The sequence below is a fragment of the Cyanistes caeruleus genome, chromosome 5 (genome assembly GCF_971803275.1).
Source record: "Cyanistes caeruleus chromosome 5, bCyaCae1.hap1.1, whole genome shotgun sequence".
Taxonomy (NCBI): Eukaryota; Metazoa; Chordata; class Aves; order Passeriformes; family Paridae; genus Cyanistes; species Cyanistes caeruleus.
Genome location: NC_141705.1, coordinates 58,948,753 through 58,975,978, shown reverse-complemented (window position 1 = coordinate 58,975,978; position 27,226 = coordinate 58,948,753). Strand labels below are relative to the sequence as shown.

The 27,226-nt window shown below is 40.2% G+C and overlaps 1 protein-coding gene across 5 annotated transcripts in view; it reads right to left on the bottom strand.

Moving 5' to 3' along the window:
* The window catches only part of DCLK2 (doublecortin like kinase 2), a 79,990-nt gene extending 55,107 nt beyond the window's left edge, over nucleotides 1–24,883 (bottom strand). For 3 of the 5 annotated variants that reach the window (XR_015286930.1, XM_023926434.2, XM_086889598.1), the window contains exons 1-2: nucleotides 24,204–24,883; nucleotides 11,711–12,045 (exon numbers count right to left, since the gene is read on the bottom strand). Coding sequence is in view for 3 of the 5 variants with exons in the window: in XM_023926434.2 (XP_023782202.2) it covers nucleotides 11,711–12,045; nucleotides 24,204–24,618 (750 nt within the window). In the remaining 2 variants the exon portion in view is untranslated. The remainder of the gene's footprint in view (nucleotides 1–11,710; nucleotides 12,046–24,203) is intronic. The other 2 variants (XR_015286931.1, XM_086889597.1) reach the window with 2 other exon arrangements.
* Nucleotides 24,884–27,226: the final 2,343 nt, after the last annotated feature.

Below are 27,226 nucleotides of genomic sequence, written 5' to 3'. Positions count from 1 at the left end.
CAGATAGGTATTTAGAAACTCCCGGTCTTGCATCTGCCTCCCATGATATGAAGAAAGGAGGTTTAAGTGTTGTGATCTGGCCTTATAAACTCCATGTGACTAATCATATTTTAATAGCTTTAAAACTAGATGTACTTTTTGCTTAAACATCAATCAGGCTGAGTTTTCAGGCATACCCTTCCCCCATAATTAATAACTTTTGCTAGGTGTTTATATCCAAAAGCTCCCTATAAATCTTATGTCTTATAAAGGACTGCAACAGAGGCTTCAGAAAGCGTCACATAAAACTAATAAAAGGTGCTAAACTCTCAGTCATTTTTAGAGGTACATAGTCTCTCACTACTAATAATTTCCTGTTTATGTGTTTTGATTTGTACTGAAACAAATAAAATATCCGGCAAGCCCTTTTCATTTCCATTATGGTAGGTATGGTGTCATTGATACTTTGCTATGTAGGCCTTAGAATGAAGATGAAAAAATTAAGTTTCAGAATAGAAGCTCAAGCAATAGAAACTTTCATCTACACCTAATTATTTCCAAAATATGTGAGCAAGCCATAAGAATTACTTGTGGAAATTGCAGACAAATGTCTATCCATAAGAAGTAATAAATATCAAACATCTTCATTCCCCCACTAACTTTAGTACTGTTCTAAAATTTGAATATTCAGTGACATACAGATAGGAAGAAAAAGAAGTTACTGAGATAAGTATCACAAATACATTTTTTTTAAAGTCAAATATTTGAGAAGCAGAAGATCTGAAAAAAAATGTGTAAAGGGTAAAGTGCGCTGTAAGAAATAAAAATGCATTCATGTGCCAAACCCAAGAAAATCTGTAAAATAATTACTACTTCCAGTAGTATTTAAAGGCCTCTCAGACCCTAAAAACGTCTCAGAATCCTTTTTACCTTGGACTGAAACTTCTCTCCTGGGCTTCCAGATAATTTGTGACAGAAGACAATGACAAGGTTTTCACACATCCAACTACCTACATCAGTCCAAAAGCCGGAGCAAATCCCTGCCAGGTAAAGGAAGATTAGTGCTTGAACTAGGAGTGTGCTCTTTAGGAGGTGACAGACTTCAAGGACTGCAGGTAATAACACCATTCTGATACTAAAACTCCAGGGAATTGTATTGTTTGTATATGAAAGTGAAGGAGGACAAAATACGGAACTTTGCAAATGAGATTTCATCATTTGTTCATTGTTCTCATAGATTTCACAAGCTTAGGATATCCATTTTACTGCATTTTTGCTTTAAGTAAAAATATAAAGTAATATATTCTAAAATTTGTACACATATATTAAACAAGTATTAAATTCTCTAATACAACAGATTAATGTGAAAAAAGTATGCAACAGATCTTGCACAGGTATCTGCAGAAGACAGATTTCCCTGCTTAACCTCCCCAGGTCCAGGGAAGTGGAAAGAATGAATTTCCCTTTGAGGCAAAAAGACCAGCCACAAAGAGAACTGGCCAGAAAAGTTGTTTGCAGAGATGTTCAGTACACCAGCGTGTTCTCTTTGCAAATTAAACCAATTTCCAAGACTTCTCCACACGTCTGCCCATACATCCACATAGGCATATTCTAAGTGTCTGCATTACTGGGTCCCTTGCAAAATGCAGGGAGAATAAGGAATGCTTATGTCTCATACTTTTTTCTCTCTTGCACAATTTTATCCTGGCTAAATCCACCAGACCTTTGGTTTTATTAAAAGCAGAACAGCAAGTATCTACATGCAAGGAAATGGCACCTTCAGAAATCACTTACAAAGAGGATTCTGGCTCTTTTGGTATTTTTTGTGGTATAACCATATTCTTTTTTTTTTTTTTTTAGTTAACTGGCCTATTTTCTATTTTATCCATAACTCCCTAAGTACTACTTGAGTTGAAAGTTAAGATGGGCAAAGCCAAGAAAAGCCAAATCTACTAGCCAAAAATCCAGTTTCCCATTTAGCTTACAGGTTATATTCTATCCTTTTTTGCTTTCTTTTGAGATATTTTGGTTTCTTCAAGAAGCCTTTCATAAATTCAGAGATATCCTGTGCCATGTATCAGTAAATAAAACACCAAATAAATATAAATTAAAAAAAAGTATTTAAGAACTTATGGCATAGATTGCATATCTGCACACCAGAAAAAAAAAGAAGATTGTTGGCTCAGTGAACAAGTGCTACAGGAACACTGACTTTTACTGCCTACACTGTAAACACTGAGTTATCACTCCCTCCTAAGCAAAGCTTTCAACCTGCAAGCCATAAACAGGGTCACTGTTCCTTTTAAGTGCTGGAGAGCTCTTTGCTTTTTAAGAGCTGGCTTGTGTTGTTTTTACTTCAATATTGCTTTTTCTTCTGAGTCTTCAGGTTTCTCACTTTAAAGATTCACTGCAAATTAATCAGCTAGCAATATTTTAAACAAATATTCCTTTCTCTGACAAACGCTTTCATGTTTCCTGCCATTAATTTAGTATGGAACAGAACATCATTTTTCTTAGCAACTGGTACAAATATAAAAGTTCATATTTTAAGATTTCAGTTGTGCTTCAGTAAACTTAAGAAACAATAGTTGATTACAGCCATCCAAGCAGCAGCTAATAAAGATCCATCAACCTGACAACCTGAAGGCCAAATCCTAAAACTAGAAAGTTTGCTTACAGACTCCATTATGAACAGGAATGGAGAAAATTCAACTTTGAAACCCTTTCATACATGGTTGGTAAATAGCTTTACACTGTAAGATGTAGCAGGATTCTTAAAGAAAATTTGCACGTTAAAGTGTTATAATGTAAGAACTGAAGGAACACAGGGTAATTTAATTACAGGAAAAAAAATTCTAAGATCTCAAAGTAATGAGGAACCTGTGGCACAAACCCTAATCTGGCATATGACAGCTGCAGAATAAATTCAAAAGATTTTTACCGGACTAATTATCTGTTAATGGGCTGGCTCAGCGGGACAGAACAAATTCCCAAGGTTTAGTTTCCAAGCCATGTGACCCAGTCTTCAGCATGGCAGATGGCAGACAATGACTGCATACCACTCTTTTATTCCAAGAGCTACACACACCACTTCTGTAACCCATCACTGAAATTATTGTAATCATACATCGTCAACACAGATACAATGCTACCACTGGTGACACCACTGCTTCTGCAGTGATTGTTTCCCACACTGTGCAGCATGTCATTTTTATTAAGTGCTGTCAGCTCTTGGTGTGAACAGACAAAAACTGAAATCCCAGCAGGTTTTATCTTCTGTATAGATCCACAAAGACTTCAGCAAGTTGGATGTCACTTTTAACAGGACACACATGCTTGCTGTTAGCTAAAATATCTGCAGGTTTTTTCAGTCATCATGCTGTAATTTAAAAGTGCTGACTTCACACCAGGTTCTGATTTTATGTTCATTTTTAGAAATAATCTATTATTTTAATATCACACATCACCAATCTGCTATTATGGGTACTACTGATCACATCTCTAAACTGTACCTCCCTGAAAAAGATTAAATTCACACCCAGTGGACAGCAGCCATCACATTCCCAGTAATGTTACCCCACAGCCCCACAGCCAGAATTATGCATCCCTGTGGGAAGGGAAGAGATATAGTCTTTATTCTATCTGTACTGTATTCTGAGTTATTGATCTCCAGAAAGCAAGAATAGGACAGAGGGGTTTCCCCACTGTGACAAATTCTAAAGCCCTTTGTTGCAGAGAGCCAGGTTTTCCAGTGCTAGACTGTGGCTGTTTCACATGGCATGACCTTTATTTTTTGCATATGCAACAAAGCTGAAGAGCTTCCTCAGCATTATTGTTCACTTCAAGTATAACACACTCTTCTGAGATGACTCCCTAGATGTTCAAGGCTCTGTTTCTTTTTTAATCCCTTTTCTGCAGCACCTTCAGCATCACAATTTTGCTGTTTTAAAACAAAATCTTTACCATTTTCCTTTTTTTTTTTTTTTTTTTTTTGTTTTATAATTGGACTGGTAATGTGATCATCTAGCAACTGTGATAAAATTGTAAATACTTTCCAGGCTAAATCATAAACCCCACATTACCTGTCCGTGTACTTTGCACCACTGCATGTAATGAAAATGCTTTGGAAAGTGTTCCATGAAAAATATGTACAGAAAATATTTCTGTGTTTTCATATTTAGAGTATTTTTCAGATTGCTGCAACTATGACAGAGCAGGTTTTCAGGTTTTTAATTTCAGGTTGGTTTCAGACAAACACTTCCTTCCATATATAACTATAGATGGGAATATTTCTGTGTCCATAAGCAGAGGCCAAAATTATCTCCTCTGCTACTTCCTCCTTCCTTCTAGCAATAAATAAACCTGGCTCCCAGCTCTGAGCACACCAATTGGAAGTCTGACCAAAAATCCCATGTAGCAGTGGCCATGGATGAATTCATTTCCTGCCATACAGACGTCCTGAAGATTAAAGCCACTTTAATTCTTTTGTTTTCAGTAAGACTTGCAAGGTTTGTATCCCACAGTGACTAGACACAGGCATCTGTCCAGAGCAGCTCTCTGAAACAATTCTAGCCTCCAGCACAAGCCCAACTATCCTTAAATCATGCTGCACATCAAAAATTAGCAGAGTTTTGCTAGCACTAGGCTTAAACTTACTTTAACTGTAGCCCCTGCTGTTTGAATTCTGTGAGTCGCAGGTGTGTACACATGTACACTTTAATATTAAACAGGCATTCTAATTTTTATTTTATCTCCAGCTCTTCCAAAGTGGTCGATCACCTTTACTTACCAAAAACACTCAAACCCAATCAGTTTTCAGAAACTTTAGAGACTGCTGGACTCCAGTTATCTGCTGAAAATAGTAACTAAAAAATCACCTCTTCATTATTCTTATTTTTATACTATCTACCATTGAGTTCCACAGGATCTGATCTTGACTGTAAGCCTTTTATTTCTTTTTCTATACATAGGGAAGACACAAGTAATTTTCTTTTGCTGCTAGGGTGTTTTTTTTTTGTTGTTCATCCCCCCAAAAACTGTTGATTATCTTTCTATAGTCTCAGCTATCCCATTTCCTTCAATCTTTCTTCACAGAACTGTTTCCTTACATCTTTTTACTCCTTTGTGGATTTCCATAATAAAGCTCTCTCTAGCTGGCATCATTGCAGTGAATAAGACAGAGCAAAGTGGACATCTGATACATACATCAGAAACAAGATGATTGACTTTAACTTCCACGTGGATGTTGACTTTCCCTCCTGTGCACAACCATCTTCACATCTTCAGCTGTGATCCTTTACCACTTCAGCCAGGACTACTTGTCATTTCCTATCTGCATTGTTAATAACCAGTGAGTATAAGATTATTCAACCTGCTTTGTCCTAAGCTGTTTCTGCAGTTTGTCAAGATTCTAATCTTCTGTTGTTCAGGTTTCCTTTAGCTCATCTGTATTTATTAAGCATATCCTCCATTCCATCTTCCAAGTCATTTCCAGAGACTCGTACAGGCACACATTCATTGACCCCTACTCAATATGAAGTTCCGGTTTTGCAGTGAGTCATCAATAACCACTCAGAACAACAATATTCCAACTGTGCTTTCAGTAGAAGCAGTGCATTTTTTCTGGGCCATGCTTCCCTAGCTGACTGATAAGCAATGACAGCATGAAAAAAAACTTACTTCAGATACAAAGAAGTAGCCACTATTGTTTTCTTCCCCTTGTCTCTCTCCCCTGTCAAGTCATTGATTCATAACTCTGTATTGTTAAAACAAAACAATACAAAAACAACAAAAAAAAGCCTGCAAACCTTCCCAAAAAATCCCACCTCATGCACTCAGTTGAAGCATCCTGTGTTCAGAGCTCAACCCAAACCAGCAGGCTCCCTGAACAGACAGGTGCTATGTCAGTGCCCCTCTGGTCTGTAACACACATAAAAGTGACTGCACCAAATGTGAAATTTTTCAACTTCCAGGAGGTACAGGTATTCCACTGCTACATATTTACTCAAAGGGAAATAATCCAGCCAACCACCAGAAGGTGATTCACAGTACTGCTCTATCAATGCTTTGCCCCGTGTGAGAGTTAAGTTTATTTAGCTCAACCTTAGGGACCCCCATCTCATCTAATGAACATCAGCTGTAAGATCATTAGACTCAGGCAGGAGTCCTCTATTTTTCAGGGTTTCTCTATCCCTGGAAAGTAATCTTTAGATCTTCCACATTGGTTTTGTCTCAGGCTGATCCAGTGAATGAGAAGAATGGTCTTGACAGCTAATGTGAGTTTTCCTCCTCTGTACTGTGTATATATTTTCTGATGAAAATTCACAGGCCACTTAGTTCCTACTCTCTTGGAAGATCTTGCTTTTGGAAGTTCCATTCTCTTTCTTTAAAGACAATTTAAATATACTTTCTGGGTTCATCTACACAAAATGTTTTACTATTTCTCACACACTAATAATTTGCCGACTCATGTCAGCTACAAAAACTACAAACAAACAATATAAATGCCTCTTTCCAGCTGATATTTTACTCTTATACTGCAGTGCTATCCCACTCCTGAATCAAGAGGTCTCTGCTGCTCCTGTTCCCATTCTCTCAAGTGATGCTGCACACACCCTACTGAACTTTCATAAACCAATGTAAAAACTGTATGTCCCCCTCTGTCCCACAATATATTTAACTACCACTTGTATCATTTCCCACGAAATAGGCAGATTCATATGCTTTTTCATGTAGGTATAAACCATGAATTCTGAAAAGCCTTTCTATCCAACATATCTGCCTTTTCCATAGTTCTACTGGCAATCATATCCACAGTATCAAATCCCCAGTCACTCTGCTGCAGCTTGGCAAATTCTAAATCGCTTTCTAAAAGCTGATTCCACCTCTTATGACCCTCAGCCTTTAGGATGAATTCAGAGACTATCATAATGATATTCATTATGATAATAATAATAGAAGATAATATATGTTATATATATATATATATATATATATGTAAAATATAATAAGATAATAGACAAAACCTTGAAGTTAGCTGAGGAAAGACTCCTTGCCCAGAAATACCTTCTGTGGGATCTGCAGTGCAGAGAATTGCTCTCTCTGCAGCTGCCACTGACATTCCTCTATCACAATATATAAGCCTTTTAAAGAGTTGTGAGCTATGTAAGGGCTTAAGGATTTCTTCCCTTCATACTTGCAGATTGATGCAACATTTCAGCTTAAAATGGTATTTTAAATTTCAGCAGAACTAAAACTGAAAAAACCCCAGAAACTGGATATTTCTGTTCTTACAAGATTGCTTGTGGCAGAAATTCAAACCTGTGCCATTTCCAACACATTTGTACAGTGCCTGTATTAGGTTAGAGTCTGAGATGCAAGATAAAAACTTGATTTACTTTGGTAACTTTCAGCTATAAATCATGCCTGCTAGCACTGAAGCAAGTTTCTATTACAGTTCTTATGGAATAACAATTAGCCTGCAATGAGTTATCAGTGAGGAAACAGCACAATTAAATCTCATACACACACAAAAAGTACACATCTAGAGCCTGGTTCCTTAAGCAACATCCTTCATTTTACTAGGAGAGAATTGAACTAAGGGGAAATATTTGCCAAAAAGTACTTAACTGAAATAAAATTATTTTTTAAAAACATCATCTCATACAAGTAGGACTTTGCCAACGAAACAGAAAAACTGAGAAAAATTAAATTCTTATGTTCTAAAAGTTCTCTCCATGCTAAACAGTAAGATCTCTACTGAGATTAAGATTGTAGCAAAAATACTGTATTAATGGAAACTTTTGAGATCTGAATTATAAAAACTAATCAAGAATATAGGGAATATCTGTTACACTAATAAAATCTCTTCTGCTCATCCCTTATTTTGGTTTCTGGCCTCTGATGGGTATGTTGCCAGCAAAGCAAATATAAAATTCAGTTTTCAAAGGCTATCTTTCACTACTAAGAGTTTTCAATTTTATCTCTAGAGAATAAAAAAAAAAAAATCACTGATAGGAGAGCAGGAGTGATAAATACATCCACATGTAGTAACTGTTTTCTTCAGTCATCAACTTACTTTTAATAAGCACTTCATGAAAAAACTTCATTTACAGAAAATTGGAGAACTGGTTTCAGAGATAGGCTCCAATGTACCTGTGACCCATCAAAAAGGACCTTCAAAATAAGGCTCATTTTTGGTGCATTTTCATTATTTTGGCAATGGATGAAGTGTCTCATCCACCTTTTCAGTCCTGCTATGGACATTAATCTACAAAACTGCAACACACTGCAGGCTTAAAAAGTGTGAAGATTTCATTTTCTTTTGTGTGTCAAATAACACAAGCTTCAGAGTTCTGTATGTTTTTTTGTGGGCTTCTCACAGGAAATCTCTCCCCACAAGTTACCACAGTTGCTGCCCCACACTCCACAATGACTGAAGCTGGAAGCTTGTTTAGCAAGAAAGAAACATTCTCTTCAGAGATAACAAAGAGTTAATTTCCCAGCTGGAGAAGTTTCAGTCTGACTGTCCTTGCTTCACAGTAGGATAGTGACAGATTCCAGGAAAATGCAGCCAAGTAAGGAAACCCTTTGGTCAAGCAAATACATTAGGCAAACCTCAATGTCAGAAGCACAAAGACTGGAACAGCAGAAGCCTGCACTGCAAAGTTAAAGCCTAGTTACTTTCACAGAAATATTTTTCTCACTTAAAAACCATCTCAACAATCTTGGCAGGTAAAAAAAAGTTGGTTGCTCAATAGCTTAAAATTTAGAATTAAGTCCAGCATCAACATCATTCAAAAATACATCTGTACTTCAGGCTACAAAGCGCTAATATGTTAAGTGACAACATTCATATTGAAACTTAAGATAAAAGGAAACCTTGCAAACATAAAATCTCACAACTAAAAATCAGATACTTGTCTGTTTTCACACAGATTAATCAAGGAAAATATCCAGCTCAGGTGTTATTCTCTGTATTACTATTGTCATCAAGATGTGACAGTCAAGATTAATGAAGTCAGGAGAGTAAATAAGAACTCTTTTGAGAACATCCTTTCTGTTCCACTGGTCAGAAAGATCACTGGTTTTATCGCCATTTCCTCATACACACTAAATGTTTCTACTGGAATAAAAAAAACACACCACAAGTTGACAGAACAATGCATTCCTTAAGCAATGGATACAAATTTTATACAAGCATGTTTTAATTGTCTGAATTTCAGTCCCATTTTCATATTAAACAGAAAAATACAACTTAAGCCTATTCACTCAGAAAAAAAAATAAATATTTCCGCAGAGATAAAAATATGAAGGGGCAAGGAAAAAAATTAGAACCATGAGAAACACAAGGGCTACATTTTTACAGGAACATAGCCATTTAGAAAATGCCTTTTTTAAATGGTTGCCTTTCAAGCTGTGCCAACACTACAATGAACATAAAAGATCTGCCTCCCTAGCAAATTTAGAAGAATAAGCAATTACTATATTAGAGAAAATAGGCTCAGAAATTTCCACCAATTGGTAGTTGGCAGCAAAGCAACTCTTTATGTGGCAAACCCCAAAAAGCCCTTCAGCACCAACCTCTACATATGCCAGCAGTGAACAAACAAATTTAAAAAAAACACTACTTAAACACGGGTCAGCCCTTCACTTTGGGGAAAGAGAAATAAACAAGAAATAAAACAAAACAAGTACTCTACATCCTCCTAGGTAAGTAATAGAAGGCTTTTACTTTTGTCAGGGTGTTTGAAGTGTTAGGCCTTCTCTTCGGGGCACTCCATCTCACAAGCTCTTCAAACACAGTTACGCTGTGGTCGTGCAACAAAGGCTCCTTCCCAAAGTCCCTGGAAAAGCACAAGGCCTGTCTTCCCAATGGAAGGGAGGTCTCCACATTTACACACTGCTGCTGCTGGAACAGTTTACACAGAGAGGCAGCTGCATGGAGCAGCTCCCTGCAGACCATTCACAGGGATTTCTCAGTCCTGCCTGAGAACACTCCTACAGCTGAAGTCCAAGTTTGAAGACTGCCTTTACCACAGAAGGGGAGAAGGAGGTACTTCAGCAAATAAAAATTGTGTTTTGGAGCATTACCAATGTTTGTCATTCTCACCATGGGCTGAAGACAGTCATAAGCCACTGTGGGTGATGGCAACATGCAAGAAATTTATGTGATATTTAAATTTAACTACTGTTATTGATCCCTGATACACTACTGCATCTTCCATACCAATGCAGATCAGTGGGTATCTGCTGTTCCAACAATGCAAGAGGTGAATTGAACCGAAAATCCTAGCTTTTGCAGTTTCCCTTACTGACTCTCTACTTGGTTGAGAAGATTAAAATCATCTGAGACAGTGACAGAACACTTCATGGGCAGAAGAGACTAATTACTGCATAATAAATATCCTCAAAGCTATTTTTTTATGAATTAAATTAAACATGACAAACCCTTTTCAGATGTTCCTAGGAAGTATTCTCTGTTAAGAAGTAGCATTAACAAATCTCATTTAAAATCAAACCCATTAGAAGAACTACAGAGCCCATCATTGTGCTGCCAACCAAACACTGAAAATCAAAAGTTTCAGTGATGCCTTTGCCTTGCTGTGTTTTCATCAAAACACAGAAGTTGTTCTTCTCACATATTTCCCTACAAGAAGTGTATCCAAGCACACAGAACATAACCAGAGACAGTTTATCATATTGAGGCAATCTAAGTGCACTTCCTCTGTGATATATTTGCTAAAATCTTGCACCACAAAAAAGTGAATTTTAAGCATTAGACATTATAAAAATCGTTAAAATAAAAACACCCACATCTCTGAATACAACTGACTTTTAAAATTACTTCATGCAGATGTATAGATATGCATGTGCATATAAATACCTGTTGAATGAGCAAGCATATTAATGTTTAGTCAACAGTACAAGAGTCCAGGTACCTGATACCTATGTGATCTACTCTGCAGCCTGTGTTGCTCTATTAGTAAAGTCACAAGGCTGTCAGAGAACCACAGCAGTGTCAAATAAAAGTATCAGGTATCAAAGTCCTGTTCTATGAAGGGCTTTACTGTGACTGATCAACAGCAAGTGCATTCCTGACACTTCAAACTGGGGCAGCAGAACATCCTGCGGGCCACTCCTTTGTATCTCTGCGCAAGAACGCACACTCACCACATCATTAACCCTGACTATGTTTTCACAGAAGTAAAACTAAAAGCAAAAAAAAAGCAAGTTGCAAAGATGTGACCACCCTCCCAGAACGATTAATTTCAGATACGATTATTGACCTCAAGCTCATGTCAGTTACTCTGGAAATAGCAATCTGTGCAAGTGCAATGGAAGAAGACACCAATATTTTTCTTATACCACTCAGTCACTATGTGGTAGTCTGAAAGCAGGACCCTGCTTCTGAAAACACAGGTATCTTAACAAGTTCAAGTGTTTCAAATGAACTGTATTACTTAATCAACAGTCACTTTTTTGGGCAATGCAAAAAGGCTGGCATAAAAAATAACTTGTCTTAGTTGAATGTAAAGATCCACTTACTTTACACTATATACAATTCTAGTTTTTAAACTTATTAATATTTTAATAAAGCTTTTAAAAGTTTATTTTTTTTTAAACTGTCATTATTCAGAAGCAGATTAAAGCATACACAGTAATGAGAATTGAACTTATGAAAACTGAACAACTTAGATTATTAGATGGCCACAGCAGTTTATTCTCCTACCTGCTTCCCATCCAGTGTACAAAGTCTCTTGACTACACCCGAGTCTAACTTAATGGCTTCGGTGATGTCATTCAAGACCTGATCGAAGGAGTGAGCAGTCTTCTTGTTCAGCAGAATTCTCACAGCTTTCCGTGGCTTTACCCCACTCCTAATAACAGTCACCAATTTAGGTTTAATGAAATCTTTACTCTCCTTCACTTCACTCCTCGTGGATGTCAAAGACGTCAAGGACCGACTGGAGCCAGTCCTTATGTTCACACACCAGTTGGGGTTGACATTCTTGGTGTAATCAACTTTGCGGTATGGTTCATTGGATGCACACACATAGCTTTCACCTGAAAAGAACAGGACATGTTCACAGTTTAAGGGGGTTAGCAGATACTTTGTCAATTTAAAAAAATGAATAAAACAAAAAAGACAAATATTTCGGATTTTCCCGTATTTCAACAGTGAGGACTTACCAGAGCTTTCTACCCAAACAACATTCTCATAGAGTGCTTTCAACATGTTTCAAAAGACCTCTTGTATAAAAAATAGTAGGGAGTAATAAGGAGGTTCAAGATATTTCACATCTTTTGAATTGAGTCATTTTGCAAGTGCTTAAAATTACTTGAGCTCAACACATGATACCAAGAGCATTCTCCTTCAGCAAATATCCAGGTCCTCCCCTATATATCCCTCAAACACATACTTCAAGATAGGCACATTCCTGTCTGTGTTTATTTTACAACAGCAAGTTTTAACAGAATAAATTTAAGCAATTCAAGACCTTTACCCTGAAAGGCACAATAGCCTTTCTACCAAGGACACACATTTGAAATGCATCCACTTTGATATTTTTTAGACCAATGAACACCTGTTGAGCCCACAAATTAGTCTTTGAGAATATGGGAACATAATAGGACATCTATCATGGACTTCCCCATTTTTAATTTCTTTCTGAATTCAAAGCTGATTTTCAGGGGTTTTTTGGTGGTTTTTCTTGGCCTTTTTTTTTTGGGTTGGTTTTTTGCTTTTTTTTAAAGATAAAAAAGAGAAGGACTGCTTGCAGCTTATGACAACTCTTTTGACATCAGACAGCAATATGCAAGATGTAAACTATGCCAAAGGACATCTTTAACTCTGAGTTATTTGTGTAACCCACATCCTTGGGGTGTCAAAAAAAAAGGCATTCCAAGACATTCTTGAAAGGGCAGAGTATTGCCAGAAGGATGAAAAGCAAGCATTCCAAACAGAGAATACACCAGGCAGAAGAAACACCTGCATCTTAAGAAACTTAACCTGTTCTAAGATTAAAGCAACTCAATTGAAGCCACTGGTGGATCAAACCAAACTCACTTCTCACATGCACAGCAAGATGAAGAAAGAGTAATGCATCTAGGGGACAGAACTGTATGAGTTACAAAATGTATGCCTACATTTAGATACATACTAGAAAACCTTGTTAAACAACACTTTTACTTTCTGAACTCTAGTTTGTAGAGCTGATTTATCTTAGAAGTTGCAGAGCTTATTCAAAAAGCAAGATACTTTACTTTCAAAGCCCTAAAGAATTACTGTGAGCTGAAAGCATTTCTTGTTTCTTTTCCAATACCAATTACACTACTTTGTAATTTATCTTGTATTTAGACCTTCTTGAATGTCTACTTGCTGTATTTGAAAGACCACAGATTATAATTAAGCCAAGTTAACAATGATTTTGTTTGTGAAATTCTGGCAGCCAGTTCTGCCTCCACAAACATCATTGGGACTGTATTCCACTCAGGCACTAGGAAACTTGGGTGAGGTTCTGTCTATGCCACTCCCTTGCCTGTACTCTTCCTCTTCACCCACCCCCATCATTCCTCCTCCCATTCACAGATAAGTGGTGGAAAAAACAAACTGATACAGACAAAACTAGACTTCCTCTCTCCCCCAGAAAATTAGCTAAGAAAAAGGAGATTTTTTTCAGCACACAAACTCCTTGACAAAGACCTGCATGCTGCACACTAGCACCAATTTACAGGGAGGAGAAAAAGAACCCCAGAGTCCACACAGCTTTGGAAGGACTGTGGTGTCTAGAAGCTTATGCTGCCCCAGAATTACACACTAAAGAAATCTGATTTTATCAAACCTGAACAAGATATTGGATGACTTCAGAAAGTCCCTTTCAAACTAAGGGATCCTATGATTTTAAAGATGCTCATAGTTCTCTTTCAACTGGTGTTTTCGTCATCTATCCTGTTATCGCAAAACAGCGTGAGATATTCAAGTTTTGCAGCAGCAGCTCAGCTACAATAGAAAGCAAAGGCTTCCCCTGTACATCCTCTAACACTAGACTCAAAGGACTATGCTTGTTTTCTGAACAATTGCCGGTAAGTCTGTCCCCAAACTCAGTGCTGCCAAATGAGAGGCACCTCAAGAAGCTGTTAGCTGTAACTCATACCAACAGGCTTACTAATTACACCTGCTGATCATTTTGTTATTCTCCCCTCTCCAGCTACCTTCCTGCAGGACACAGAACCCCAGCATACTCCAGACTAAGCACCACAGAGCTGCCTGCTCACTCCACTCAGTGGAACAGAGGAGGCAAAATCAGAAGGGTAAAATAAAACTCATGGATTGAGATAGAGACAGTTTAATAGTGAAAGCAAAAGCCGCAGGGGCAAGTAAAGCCAAACAAGGAATTTGTTCACCACTTCCCAAGGACAGGCAGGTGGTCAGACACCTCCAGGACAGCTGGGCTCCATCACTGTAATGGTGGCTTGGGAAGCCACACACTCTAACTCTGAACTTTCCCCCTCCTCCTTCTTCTTCCCCCAGATTTATAAGCTGAGCATGATGTCATATGGTCTGGAACATCACTTGGGCCAGTTGGGGTCAGCTGTCCCAGCTGTGTCACCTCCCAGTTTCATCTTCCCCCAGCCCACTCACTGGTAGGATGGTGTGAGAAGCCAAAAAGGTCTTGGCTCTGGGTGAGCCCTGCTCAGCAGCAACAAAAACATCACCCCGTTATCAACACTGTTTTAAAAACAAATACAAAACAAAGCCCAGAGTAGCTACCATGAAGAAAATTAACTCTATTCCAACCAAAACCAGCACAAACTCTTAGGACAGTCTGACAGTCTAAGTTACTCAGAAGGAGAGTCTCAAACTTGAAGTTAATTGCTTTACATAAAGTAAAGGTGAAGGACAAAGGGTCTCTTTGCTCAAGGATTTATCCTACAGGAGTTTCAACAGGCATGCTAGCTTTGTCTTTTACAGACTCATAATCATAAATAGAGCATCTTCTTTATGCTAGGAATGTGATCTGTTATCTGCCACAGTTGTACTACAGCACCCTATAGGACAGCAGAAATCATACTTTTATAAAATTTTCAGTCAGTATTAATCCAAAAGAATCTATATTTCTTTAAAATAGCAGTGTAAAACTTTATGTCTCCTACTGCTTCCCTTGCTTGATGCATGAATGAAATAAATTCTTAATTATCTCAAAGTGTTGTGATGCACATTTGTTCTTGTTACTTCTTTTCCTTTAAGCAGAGGCCATAGTAACAAAAATCAGGAAGTGTTTTCAAGATAATACAATGTAATAACTTAAAAGAAAGAAATTTAAATTATTTGCTTCAGCTGCATTTAACCAACCCTTAAGTTCAAGCACAAACTACTCTATCTTATAAAAAAATAAATAAAATCTGCCAAAATGAATTGAAAATTTCCTATAGTTGGCAGATAGAGGAAAGTCTAATTACTTGAGAAAGTAGTATATTACAGATTGTTTGAGAATGTAGTATTCTACAGATCTTTTAGTAAGTGTTTTACAGTCCATGCCAGCTTTCATATACCAGACATATAAATAAAGTCAAGTAACACAAGTTTCACATGGAAAACAGATTTTACTACTTCACCTGCAAAACAGGCACATATGTCAAGACTAGAGCAAGGGCTGTAGGTAAGAAAACACATTCACTGAGTGTTTTGCTTGTTTCATGACTTAAAGACAAAAGATAATTAGGAGTCCAATTGCTTCTCTCTGGCTGAAGAATGGTTTTCTAGGAATGAGTTAAATATTTGTTTGACGGGGTATACAAGTCACTACTTACCAGATAAAAATACATAAGGAAAAAAATGGCAGGGGTAACTTAAATCACACCTATAAAGTTAAGTCCAGGAAACTTTTCTTCAGAACAGTGTATTTAAAAAGCATGCCTGCAAAAACACCATCCCTTGATAAGTAAGCATTCATAAAGGTGCTCTCTACTGTTTAAATTATTTTAGCCATCCTACAGAGTACAAAATGCACTTATGTATGTTGGTTTGGAAGAAATCTCATGTAATTTGTAGAAGTATTACCTCTTTTTTACATTATTTTTTTGTAGATAATAACATGAATATATATATATACACCATATATATCCCATATTTGCTCACAGCTTTCATATATGACCTGATTTTAAATCTGCTTGAGATTAATTCATGTATAAGTACACACTTCTGATAATCACCACAATCTCCCAGAAAATGAATATTTGTAAAATATAACACATAATATGTGATTTTTGAGGGGATCTAGAAGGGTTGAACTGATAAATTAATTTCAAATGTTGTTGAAACTAACAGATACCTTTATAGTTAAAAAACACAAACATAAATAAATTTGACTGTCTCAAATGAGATTTTTTCATATGAATAACCTAAATGCATATCATCCCAAATACAAAGGAAATATTTTCTGAGACTTTAGTGGCATTTTGATTAGACTGTAGCTTTCTTTTTCTTTTTGCATTTTCACATCTACCAGCCCTAGAAAGTTGACACATCTCCAAAAACAGGCATAAACAATAATTCAAATATTTACACTGCTGACTTCAATATGGTCAATTTTATGGTTTGAAGACCCACTTTTCACTTATAATCTTGAAAGATTTTAAAGCTAATGCATACTAGCTTTAACTAGCACAGAGTCACAGCAGTTACATTGTAAATATGTAAAATACCATGTCTTCATGTATGTAAATGTCTTGTAAATACCATGTCTTCAGCTTACAGCATTGACATTAACATGAATCAGCTCCCCAGGTTTCAGACCAGAGCATGAGTTTAGTCTCTAATATTACACCAAGATTTGCAGGTAAAGAAGCACACTATAGGCTAATGAAGCAGGAAGATCAATTAAGCATTGCTTTCTTCTTTTCATTTAAGTGCAGAAAAAAAAAATGCAACAATTCCAGATGTAGGTGACATCTGGGACTCTTGAGCCCAGCCAAACTATTCCACAGCAGAAAGCTCAACCAAGCTGCAGAGCAGTTTTGGCAGAAGTCTGAAACCTCCTTATAAGTTCACTGCATAATTTCAACAGAGTTTGTGTACCATCCATCCCATGAGTAATGACATTACCCAGAGCAAGCTAAAAGTGCCAGCTCTTCCATGAAGAAATCCTGCTACAACCAAAACACTCCTCAAATTTGGCATATGCTCACTTAAAAGGAGAAACATCTGCTGATATTTTGGGTCACAATATAATCAGCAAATGGTGTTAGGTCTATTTCTGATTTTCCAAGTCTTATTAACAGTGGAAGATCATCTAGAAGACATGGAACATTGCCTATTGACAAGGAAACATTACCTGCCTCTAAATAATTTAGCTGCACTGAAATAATAACCAGATGCAGTATCCATGAGAACAAGCTGCTGTGTAAATGGTTTAAGAACAATGTAAATGGATTCCAGTTTCAGACAGCCAACAGACTAAACAGAGCACTTGCCATTCCCTCAGAAGAGGAAGATGCAGGTGATGAACACAGAGAATGGAAAAAGAGAAAACAAGACTACTACTGGTCAGTCTGACTGACAAATAGCCATAGGTCATCAGCTGCCTAAATACTGGTTTGCTTAGAAATTGATCCACAAAGTTTTTCATTTGCCATCTATTTCTTCAACACCGATCCTCAGGAAATGTGCCTAGCTCACCTTTCAAGATAAAAATGCATGTATTAGGGAGAATAGAGCGTACAGTTAGTAGATGAGGGAAAGGTTGTGGATGTGCCTGTCCAGGGTCTAGCTAGACTTCCATAAAGTGTTTGACACCATCTGCCACAGCATCCTCCTAGAAAAACTGTCTGTTGGCAGCTTGGGTGGGTGGACTCTTCAATGGGTAAAAATCTGGCTGGATGGCTGGGCCCAGAGAGCTGTGGTGAATGGAGGTAAATCCAGCTGGCAGCTGGTCACTAGTGGTGTTCCCCATGGCCCTGCTTTGGGCTGGTCCTTTTAATGTCTTTATGGATGATCTGGAAACGGGGATCAAGTGCACCCTCAGTAACTGTGCAGAAAATAATGATTTGAGTGGAAGTGTTGATGTGCTCAAGGGATGGAAGGCTCTGCTGGAGACCTGGACAGACTCCATCAGTGGGCTGAGGACACAACTGCAGGAGGCTCAAGAAGATGAAGTGCCAGGTTCTGCACCTGAGCCATGCAGTGATACAGGCTGGGTGAGGAAGGGCTTGGGACAGAAAGGGACGTCTGGGGTGCTGGCTGACAGCAGCTGAACCTAAGCCAGAGTGTGCCCATGTGGCCAAGAAGGCCAATGGCACCCTGGCCTGGATCAGCCAGCAGGACAGGGAAGTGGTTGTTCCCCTGTACTGGGAACTGGTGAGGCCACACCTCCAGTGCAGTGTCCAGTTCCAGGCTCCTTTAAAAAGGACATTGAGGAGCTGCAGCGTGTTCAGAGAAGGGAAACAAAGCTCATGGAGTGTCTAGAAAACATGTCTTATGAAGAATGGCTGAAAGAGCTGAGTTTGTTTAGTCAGGACGAGAGTATGCTCAGGGGGGACCTCATGGCTGTCTGTAACACCCTGAAAGGAGGTTGGAGAAGGAAGATGGGGTCAGTCTCTTCTGCTGTGCCTGCAGTAAGAGGAATAGAGGAAATGGCCTTAGGCTGAGACAGGGGAAATTCAGATGAGATATTAGAAAATATTTTTCATGGAATCACCACTGTGCAGGTGTTTAAGAGGCATTTGGATCTGGCACTAGATGATGTGGTTTAGGGGTTACAACGGCAGTGCTGGGTGAATGATTGGACTGGATGACCTCAAAGGTCTCTTTCAACCCTGATTATTTTATACCTCTGCATGAACTATTCTAAATTCAACCATGCAATATTAGGTACTAATAAAAAAGTAGGATGCATCCTGCCCTTTTGCATCACAAGTGCAGTTTTGAGGGAACACAGCTGCCTGACCATTTGGAGCTCTTCACAGCACAAATTTTGTGAGCCAAACCTCACTGCTAAGCATTTAACAAATAGCCTAAAAATATGCAGACTTTTTGTCCTTAAAAAATAGAAACTACTAAAGAAATATTACAAATATTTACTTTTCCCTAGCATTAAGTTAGAAACAAACTGTGGGTATGCCACATAGTGAGCAACAAAAGGAATGAATTAAGCATGCAACACTCAAAAAATCCTCACTAGGGATATTTGAAACAAAAGTATCTGAATAAGGTTTTCTGGCTTGTTTTTTTAGCAAGGTTAATAAGCACTACCTCCTAAAAGTCACATAAAGGATCACTTTTTAAATGGCACTCTGCATAACAGGGAATGATACAGGTGTCAGGTAAAAACATCCCTAGAGAAGGAAAACAATTTCCATACTTTTTAAGCATGTGTTCCCCTGTGAATCCCATAGGACAGGAATGGTATCTAGATAGATTTAATCTACTCACCTTATGTTCCTCACCTTCTTCTGGGTGCAACTGTCTAGCTTCAAAGGTACCAAAAGCTGCTCATTTAGTACAGCAAGGTAGTTATTTGGTTAGTTATATATCAGTATAGCTACTGACCTTCTTTCTAACTTTAGGAAACAGCAGAGTACCCTTTCCATGTTCTGTAACAAAAAGCCAAGCAGATTTCCGGAACAGTGTGTTTACAGCATTTATGACTGACCTAAAAATAAAACAACCCCTTTTATGAAGGATTGGGTTATTTCAATTTCTCTTTCCTTCCTTACTTTGACTAACTTCCCTCCTCATCATTTTCTTACAATTCACTTTCATATCACCTTTAATAACCCTGTATAAGTCACAATCTTTCCTCATCTACAGTACTCAGAGTTCCCCGTGTACTTTTTAAAACCTGGGATGACAACCAGGATTTTAGCAGATGACTAACTGCTACTAGTTCTCTTGTGATTTTATTTAGACACAAAGAGGTGCAGATTACAGCTTCCTACAAGCTTTCACAGAATAGCTGAGGTTGGAAGAGACCTCTGGAGATTCAACCCCCTGCTCTGGCTGGGTAAAAGCTCTCAGAAGACAGTCAATGCCACCTGGTATCAAACATACCTGACACCATTAGCCTTCCCTACAGGAAGTAAATAACCCTTTTCAGGTAAACAACAATTCCCCCATCCCTGAAACTAGGAGATGGATGGTGGTGGAACTAATTTATTTCACTTGGACAGGAAGTTAACTAAGAATTATATCCACATTTCACATCCACACCCCATGAATTGCTCCAGGACTATATCATTACAGTGATTTGAATACATATTTGGAAGAATGTGTTTTTAAATCCTTTTCTTTCATCCTCCTTTTTAACCTATTGTTCAATTTGCTACATTTGCCTTTTTTTTTTTTTTTTTTTTAAAGCATTACAGCTTCTGGCTTTAGCACAGGCAGGCAATCATACCTTTTGCAACAAGCAAAAATACAAACTGCCTACTTGGCATTAACATCTGCTTCCCCTGACAAGAGAAAAGATACTCTTGACCTCATAGAATAGTGCACATCAACTAAAATCACAGGTACTTTATGCAGGATTAAATACAATATGCAGTAACAACAACGGTCTAAGACAGAATAAACTTGGATTGTTCGACACTTCATTTCAAAACACATTCTCTTACTCAGTATTAATGAGGCAAAGCTCATTCCTGTAAATCAGATATTGCCTTGTGTTATGTGTCCTGGCCATGCATAAGGACTGCCCTGCCCACAACCTTCCCAGAGACTTCCCTGATTGTGTGCACAACCATGCAGACAAAACTACAGACATTTTATAAAGGACTGTATTAATTAAGCATTGTTGTTGGAAGAACAAAGGCTTTCAGCTATTTTTTAAAGAACTAGAAGGATTCCCATTAGATGCAAAATCAACATAACTTCTCTTTCCAGGAATGAAGTCTATGCTTGCTTTCATCTCTCAAAATCCAGCAACAACTCCCAACTTTGCAGCACACCTTTAAAATCAGGGTTCTCCACATCCTTCAGTAACAAGACAATGAAAGCAAAAAGACAGAGCATGACCAGCATTCACATAAAACACATAGCTCAGGACTAAGCTGCACATTTCTATTACCATGGTGTCATGTTTTAGGAAGCCTACCTTTTCAAGGGAAACTGAAGGAAATAGACAAACACTTAAACTAACTCTGGTAGAAAATGAAAATTAATCTATTATTCAATATTTGATACAGAAGGGCAAGTATAAAATTACACATGGAATAGTGTATTCTAAAGTAAGAAATAGTGTTCTGTCTGAGAGTAAAGCTAGAAGAAAGAAAACTGTACAAAAGTCTTAAGAGTCCCAGCTCCCACCTCCTCTCTGGATCTGCCTGCTCAAACAGATGAGAAGCAGACTATGACATTCTTCTCTCCTCCTATTCTAAGAAAACAATGAAAACTGTCAGACTCATGAGCCATAATGTTTTCTAATCTACAGGGGCTGAGAATATAAATTATATTTGCCTCAGGCTGGTCCAGCAGAACATGCTTTTTTGCTTGTCATATCCAGTTAAGAAAAGCAATATGCTTAAAATCGAGCTTCTATTTTTTACTAATAAACATGATCTGGTCCAATTTTTAACTGGCTCAAGCCATAACAGCAATATTTCATACCCCCAGTACGTCTATGCACTAGCTCTTCTTCTCTTAAAATGACAAACAGTAAAACAGATTGTCAGATACAGCCAAACTCCAAAAAAGCATTTATCAGTGACTCAACTCAGCTCATTATGATACAGAATTAGATGTTGCCAGCTTTTATATGCCAGATAGATACTACCCTGATAAATAGCAAATTAAGCCTAAAGAGCTTGCCCTGCACTGGGACACGTCACTGTCCAAGAGCCTCATACACAGGCTGGAGCTAAGGGAGGTTTAATGCAGATCTTGCTGGCTTGGCAAGGTTTGCTGAGCACTCTCCTTCTGCTCACTGCAGAGATCTGCCACTACTGAACCTGAACTGCTGTGATTCCATGTCCCAATTCAGGAGCACTGGGAAGGTGCCAAGAGACCAGTGAGCTAGGTATTGCATCACACAGCCATGGGCCGTCTGGTGCTCAGCCTGTGGCTGGCACACACTACAGCACTTTAGTTTTATTTTCCTTTCTGAAAAATATTAAAAAGCAATACAGCAAAACACCATGCAAAACTACTGCTGGTGCTTCTGCAGTTCAAACTTTAGGTCAACACCAATGTTGGAGAATTTACTTCAGAGCAGAAATTCAAACTTGCTATGTTGTAACCACAAGAAGTTAAGAAAATTAACCCAAATCAAATCTCTTCCTGCACCTCAAGAACAAAACAGCTGGCAAAAAACCTCAAATAATTTCAAGATTCTCTACTTGTTTGCTGTCCTTTTCTCCCTATACATACTTTTCTTTCTCTGTGTGGTGATTAGTCTTACAGTGGTGAAGTTTTCAACATATTAACTGGAGAACATACTAATCCAATTATGATGCTATAGGTTTTTCTTAATATTCCTGAAAATTGTATTGGTCATGGATAGATGACTAAGTACTTGGGATTCTTTTCCCCCCTTTTTATGTCATTGAAAAAGCATGGAAGTGGCATTTTGACGGTGACATTTCTTTTGCTTTATTCTTCCAGTGAAGAGCCACAACAAAGGTTATGCTTTCAATGAGTAAATTTTGTTTTTAGTTATTAGTTTATAGTTGTAAGAGTATATATTGCTGTCCAGCAAGTAACTCTGTCTTTAAGTCATAAAAGCTTAATATCATTCCTGAGTCAACATTTCAAAAGTCACCCCATGGTACTGCTAGTTTCAACTCCTTTCCCTTCTGTCACCACTTCAGCATATCATATTTTTTTAAGATATTTCTAAACTAACCACCAAATCACTGAAATGTGTTTTTACTTCCTTAATTTCTTTTATCACCACAGGGTCAGCATTTCACCCTACAACCACTTTATATTTCCTCAGTTGTCACTGTAAAACAGCCTAATAGTAGATCACATAAGTCCTCAGCACAATGGTACTATCAGGAAGTGCCCTTCCACGCACATCTTTTTTAAAGGACATGCATTCAGCACAGCAAATTCTGTAGCCCCCTTTCTCTTCCATGTTGTGAAGCAGCAGGTTCCTAACTCCCAGTGCCCTTACTGGTTCATTAGACAAAAGTTTTCAGGCTCCCTTTCCCATCCAATTCTCCAGGTGTGATTCAGCACTGCTTTGAAAAGGAAAGCTTCCAAACCAAAACTCAAAAGACAGGCAGCTGAAAGCCTAGGAAGCACTGGAATGCCTACAAAAAAATCCTATTTCTTCATTAATGCAAGCTACACTTGGCACACAGAGGCACAGAAGACTGTGATGCCTGATGTATTAAATACCGGAGAACAACCATCAAGTGCAAATTCATTATGAACCTCTCAGTGTGCACAACACAACCTGTGCATTTGGGAAGCAGGCAATGCTAAGCTTAAGCTGTATTTTAAGACATCATGTGAAAAGACTGGGGAATTCTGCTCCTCATTCCGATAATTATCACTCCCCACAAACAAGGGGCGTATGTGTCATTCACAAAACAATACTTCTGGCCCCATTTTGAGACGGTCAAGTGCTGCTCTGTTCGGATTTGCAAGGTCTACACAACCTTAGCAGCTAAGTTCCATTATGAAAAGCTGCTTAGGAAGAACTCCGAAATACATCTGGTTCTATAACATGCTTTTGAAAGTCAGGCAAGGTAAATAATTCCCTCTGTTAATACGGACTCTGATCACATTTGAAACTAGGATTGAAACTAGGACTTTACACCTTTTAGTTTTAATAAGTGGTAGGATATAGATACCCTTTTTTCACAGCACTGGGGCTTCCTCTCTGAAGGCTGAAGCTACTACGAGTCAACAGTGACACTTAGAGAACCAAATTACAGCATTTCCCTCTCTTACAAATGGAAGGTAACCAAGAACTTTACAGTTCTTTGCAGATGAAAAGAGCACCTGCTGCTTAACTAGCATTGGAGTCAAGCCCAGCGCATGCAGATGGCAGCACTCGGGGTGACGGGAGAAGTGGATGGTCCACAGTGGGAAAACGAGGCCCTACCGCCCCTCACAGCAGCGGGAAAGCCCGGCCACTTGCCCTCACGGGCTCTGCGGCCGCCAGTTTTCACCTCTCCGCTTTGATCCGGGCAGCGACTGGGGAGCTCAGCCCCGGGAGCGCCCGCAAGCCACCTGCAGGTCCCCGCGGCCACCTCCAGCCCTTCGACACCCCCCTCACCTTCCACCAGCTCGTCCAGGCTGGTGATCTTCTTGCTGCCATCGATGGTGTAGATGGTGCGGACCCCCTGGGGCAGGTTCACGTTGTCCGACAGGGAGCGGGTGAGCTCCACCAGGAGGGCGTCGAAGGAGCGGAAGCGGTCGGGGGAGATGGCGTACACCAAGCCCTTGAAGTACCTGTCCCCATTGCGGTAGAAGCGGGCTTTGCGCGCCTTCTTCTCGGAGCTGAGCGCCTGCAGGGTGCGGGTGCGGTAGAGGCTGCAGTGCGCGCTGTGTGCCGGGCTGGGCACCAGCCCATTGCCCCGCGGCCCCGCTCCGCCGCCGGACCCGGAGCCTCCGCGCCGCGGCCCGGACCGCTGCTGCCGCTTGTCCCGCTCCTCGAAGTGCTCCAGCTCGATGCTCCGGCTGCTCGCCATGGGGAGCCGCCTGCCCGCCCTCCCAGCTCCGCTACGGGCTGCTTGCTACGCCTGCCCGCCGCGCTCGCAAGGGCTCGGGCCGCCTAACAGAGCATCGCGCCCGACCTGCCCCGCCAGCGCAGCCCCGGCCCCGCCGGAGCCGCCGCTACCCGCTGCTGCGCCCGCGCACAAAAGCATCCCTCACGGCCCAGCGCGGCGCCCCCCGGCTACGGGCGATGCCGGGGGCCGAGCCAGAGGCTCGCAGGAGCCCCGCGGCCGCGCCCCCGCCGTGCCCATGCGGGCTCGCACAATGCGCGGGTGCCCTGCTCAGCCCCTTCCCTGCTGGCTCCGGCGGGCAGCGGCCGTGGGGCCGGAGCGCCTGTTCCGGCAGCTCCGGCTCTGGTCCCGCAGCAGGGGCGGCGGCAGCACCGCTCGGCCTCCCGGCTCCCGGCGGGGGAAGCAGCCGCCGCGGATCCGGCGAAAGCGGCGCCGGCGGCCGGGCCGTGGAGCGCGGCGGAGCGGGAGCGGGAGCGGGAGCGGGCGGGGCTCCTGCCGGGCCGGGCCGGGCCGAGCCGAGCGGGGGCGGCGCCAGCTGGGATCGCGTCCGGAGCGGCCGTGGGAAGGGTGGGAGGGGCTGCTCGGGGGAGCGGGAGGGGAGAGGGGTTCTTCTAGGAAGGGAAAATTTGCAGGCTCGGTTTTCCCGTAGCGGTAGTGCTGCCCTTTTGATGGTCGTCCAAGGGTCCCCCGCCCCTCAGGTGCACCCGCGGAGCTGCCCGCCAGCCCTCTAAAGCCGGGGCTTTACGTGGTTCAGCCACTGCATTAAAACGCTAAAAATGCCCCTTCTCTACGGCCCTCAGCCTAAAATACATCCCTCGGGGAAGAAAGCTACACATCCCTGTCATTTGTTGGAGGAACTGCTTTAAAGGGTATGTAGCGATAGGACATGGGGTAACGGGTTCAAAGTGAAGAGCAGGTGTAGATTGGGTAGAGGGACGAAATTCTTCCCTGTCAGGGTGGTGAGGCTCAGGCACAGGTTGCCCGGAGAAGCTGTGGCTGTCCCATCCCTGGAAGTGTTCTAGACCTGGTTGAACGGGGCTTTGAACAAGCTGGTCCAGTGAAAGGCATCCCTTCTCGTGGCAGAGGGGTTGGAACTAGATCGTCTTCGAGGTCCCTTCCAACCCAAACCATTCTGTGATTCTACGATTTTCCTATTGCATTTGCCACCACCTCTCCCTGATGACTCAAATGAACCTATTCACAAAGCCTAAACCTCCTAAATGTGCTGCAGCCCACGTTTCATGGTTTCCACAGGCATCTTCTCAGTGCTCCTGAGGCTGCTCAAGTCAAATTCACTTTTCATAGAAATGGTCAACAAATGCACTGAAATGGATGCAATTTCAACTTTTTTCCAATTTATTTTCAACCATTACAGAACATATCTTCTTCTCTTCGCACAATGAGCATGTAAAAAACTGCAAAAGCTTTTACAACTACGTACGTGTTTTCATTTTTTTAGGTCTCTTGCATTGGGAAATTGCAGTTGTGTTGTGTCATTACAGATGACCACAGTTTGTGCTCTTCTGTCCAATATTCTTTGCCACACTTTTGATGGATTTAACATCTTTCTCTTTTTATGTTTTGAAATACCGATAAAATTGAGCACTTTCTCACCATTATTACCAGGTTTCTTACTAAGTAGATTAAACATCTAGCTACAACATTCTGAAGATGATACATAGAAACCATCAGTGCAACTTACTCTTTATTGAAGTGCCAACATCTGTGATGTCTGAAAACCTCCACAAGCAAAAAGAAGTGATAAACTATGGAGCTGGATTATCTCCTCTGGTGGTAAAATCAACAAAAGGAACTGAACAAGAGGGAATTTTGTTACAGTCAGGGCATGAACACACTTCCTAAGATTAGACACGCAGGTCTTGACTAGGAACCAGGACCTAGAAGCCACAAAACAGTATGGATCAACTTTTTTAGACTGCTTTTGATACATAGTTTCTAGTCCTGATCACAGTCAAAGTTACACAGACAAAAGTCAAACTCATGTGTATAACTTTGCTCCAAAGTGGATGGGTCTCAGCTGCAAAGTTATAATTTTTTCCAAATAGTACTGCACTGTATGGGCATGTCTGGCCTTTGCAGAACAAGTCACATTTCTTAGTTCAGACCTCAGCTGGAGGTTATTTGGACTAGCCTTTTCCCATTTCCTCAGAAGCAGGTCCCAAAGGGCCCAGGGAAGTTTAATCTCCCCCTTGTACACACCTTTTGTCTCTCTGAGCTGCTAACTATTGCCACAGGACAGTGCTCAAGTGTGTGCAGAGGATTCATGCAGACTAATATGTAAATAAATATATATAGATAAATTTGAATTTAATGTATTGGCTGTGTCTGTGACTGAATATAGGTTGGAGAATCTGATGCCAGGGTTATCATTTTGCCAGTTTCAAGTCGTTTTGTTGGGTGGTAGGACATGTCATGTGCAGGACTTGCTCTGACTTCTGAAATCTCTAGCTAGAGATGGGATGGAGGGAAAGGAATTTTATACAACCTCTGGTAAAGTAAAGCTAAAAGGGAATTCTCCAGCTTTGACCAGGAAAATTCTCTCTCCTTCTCA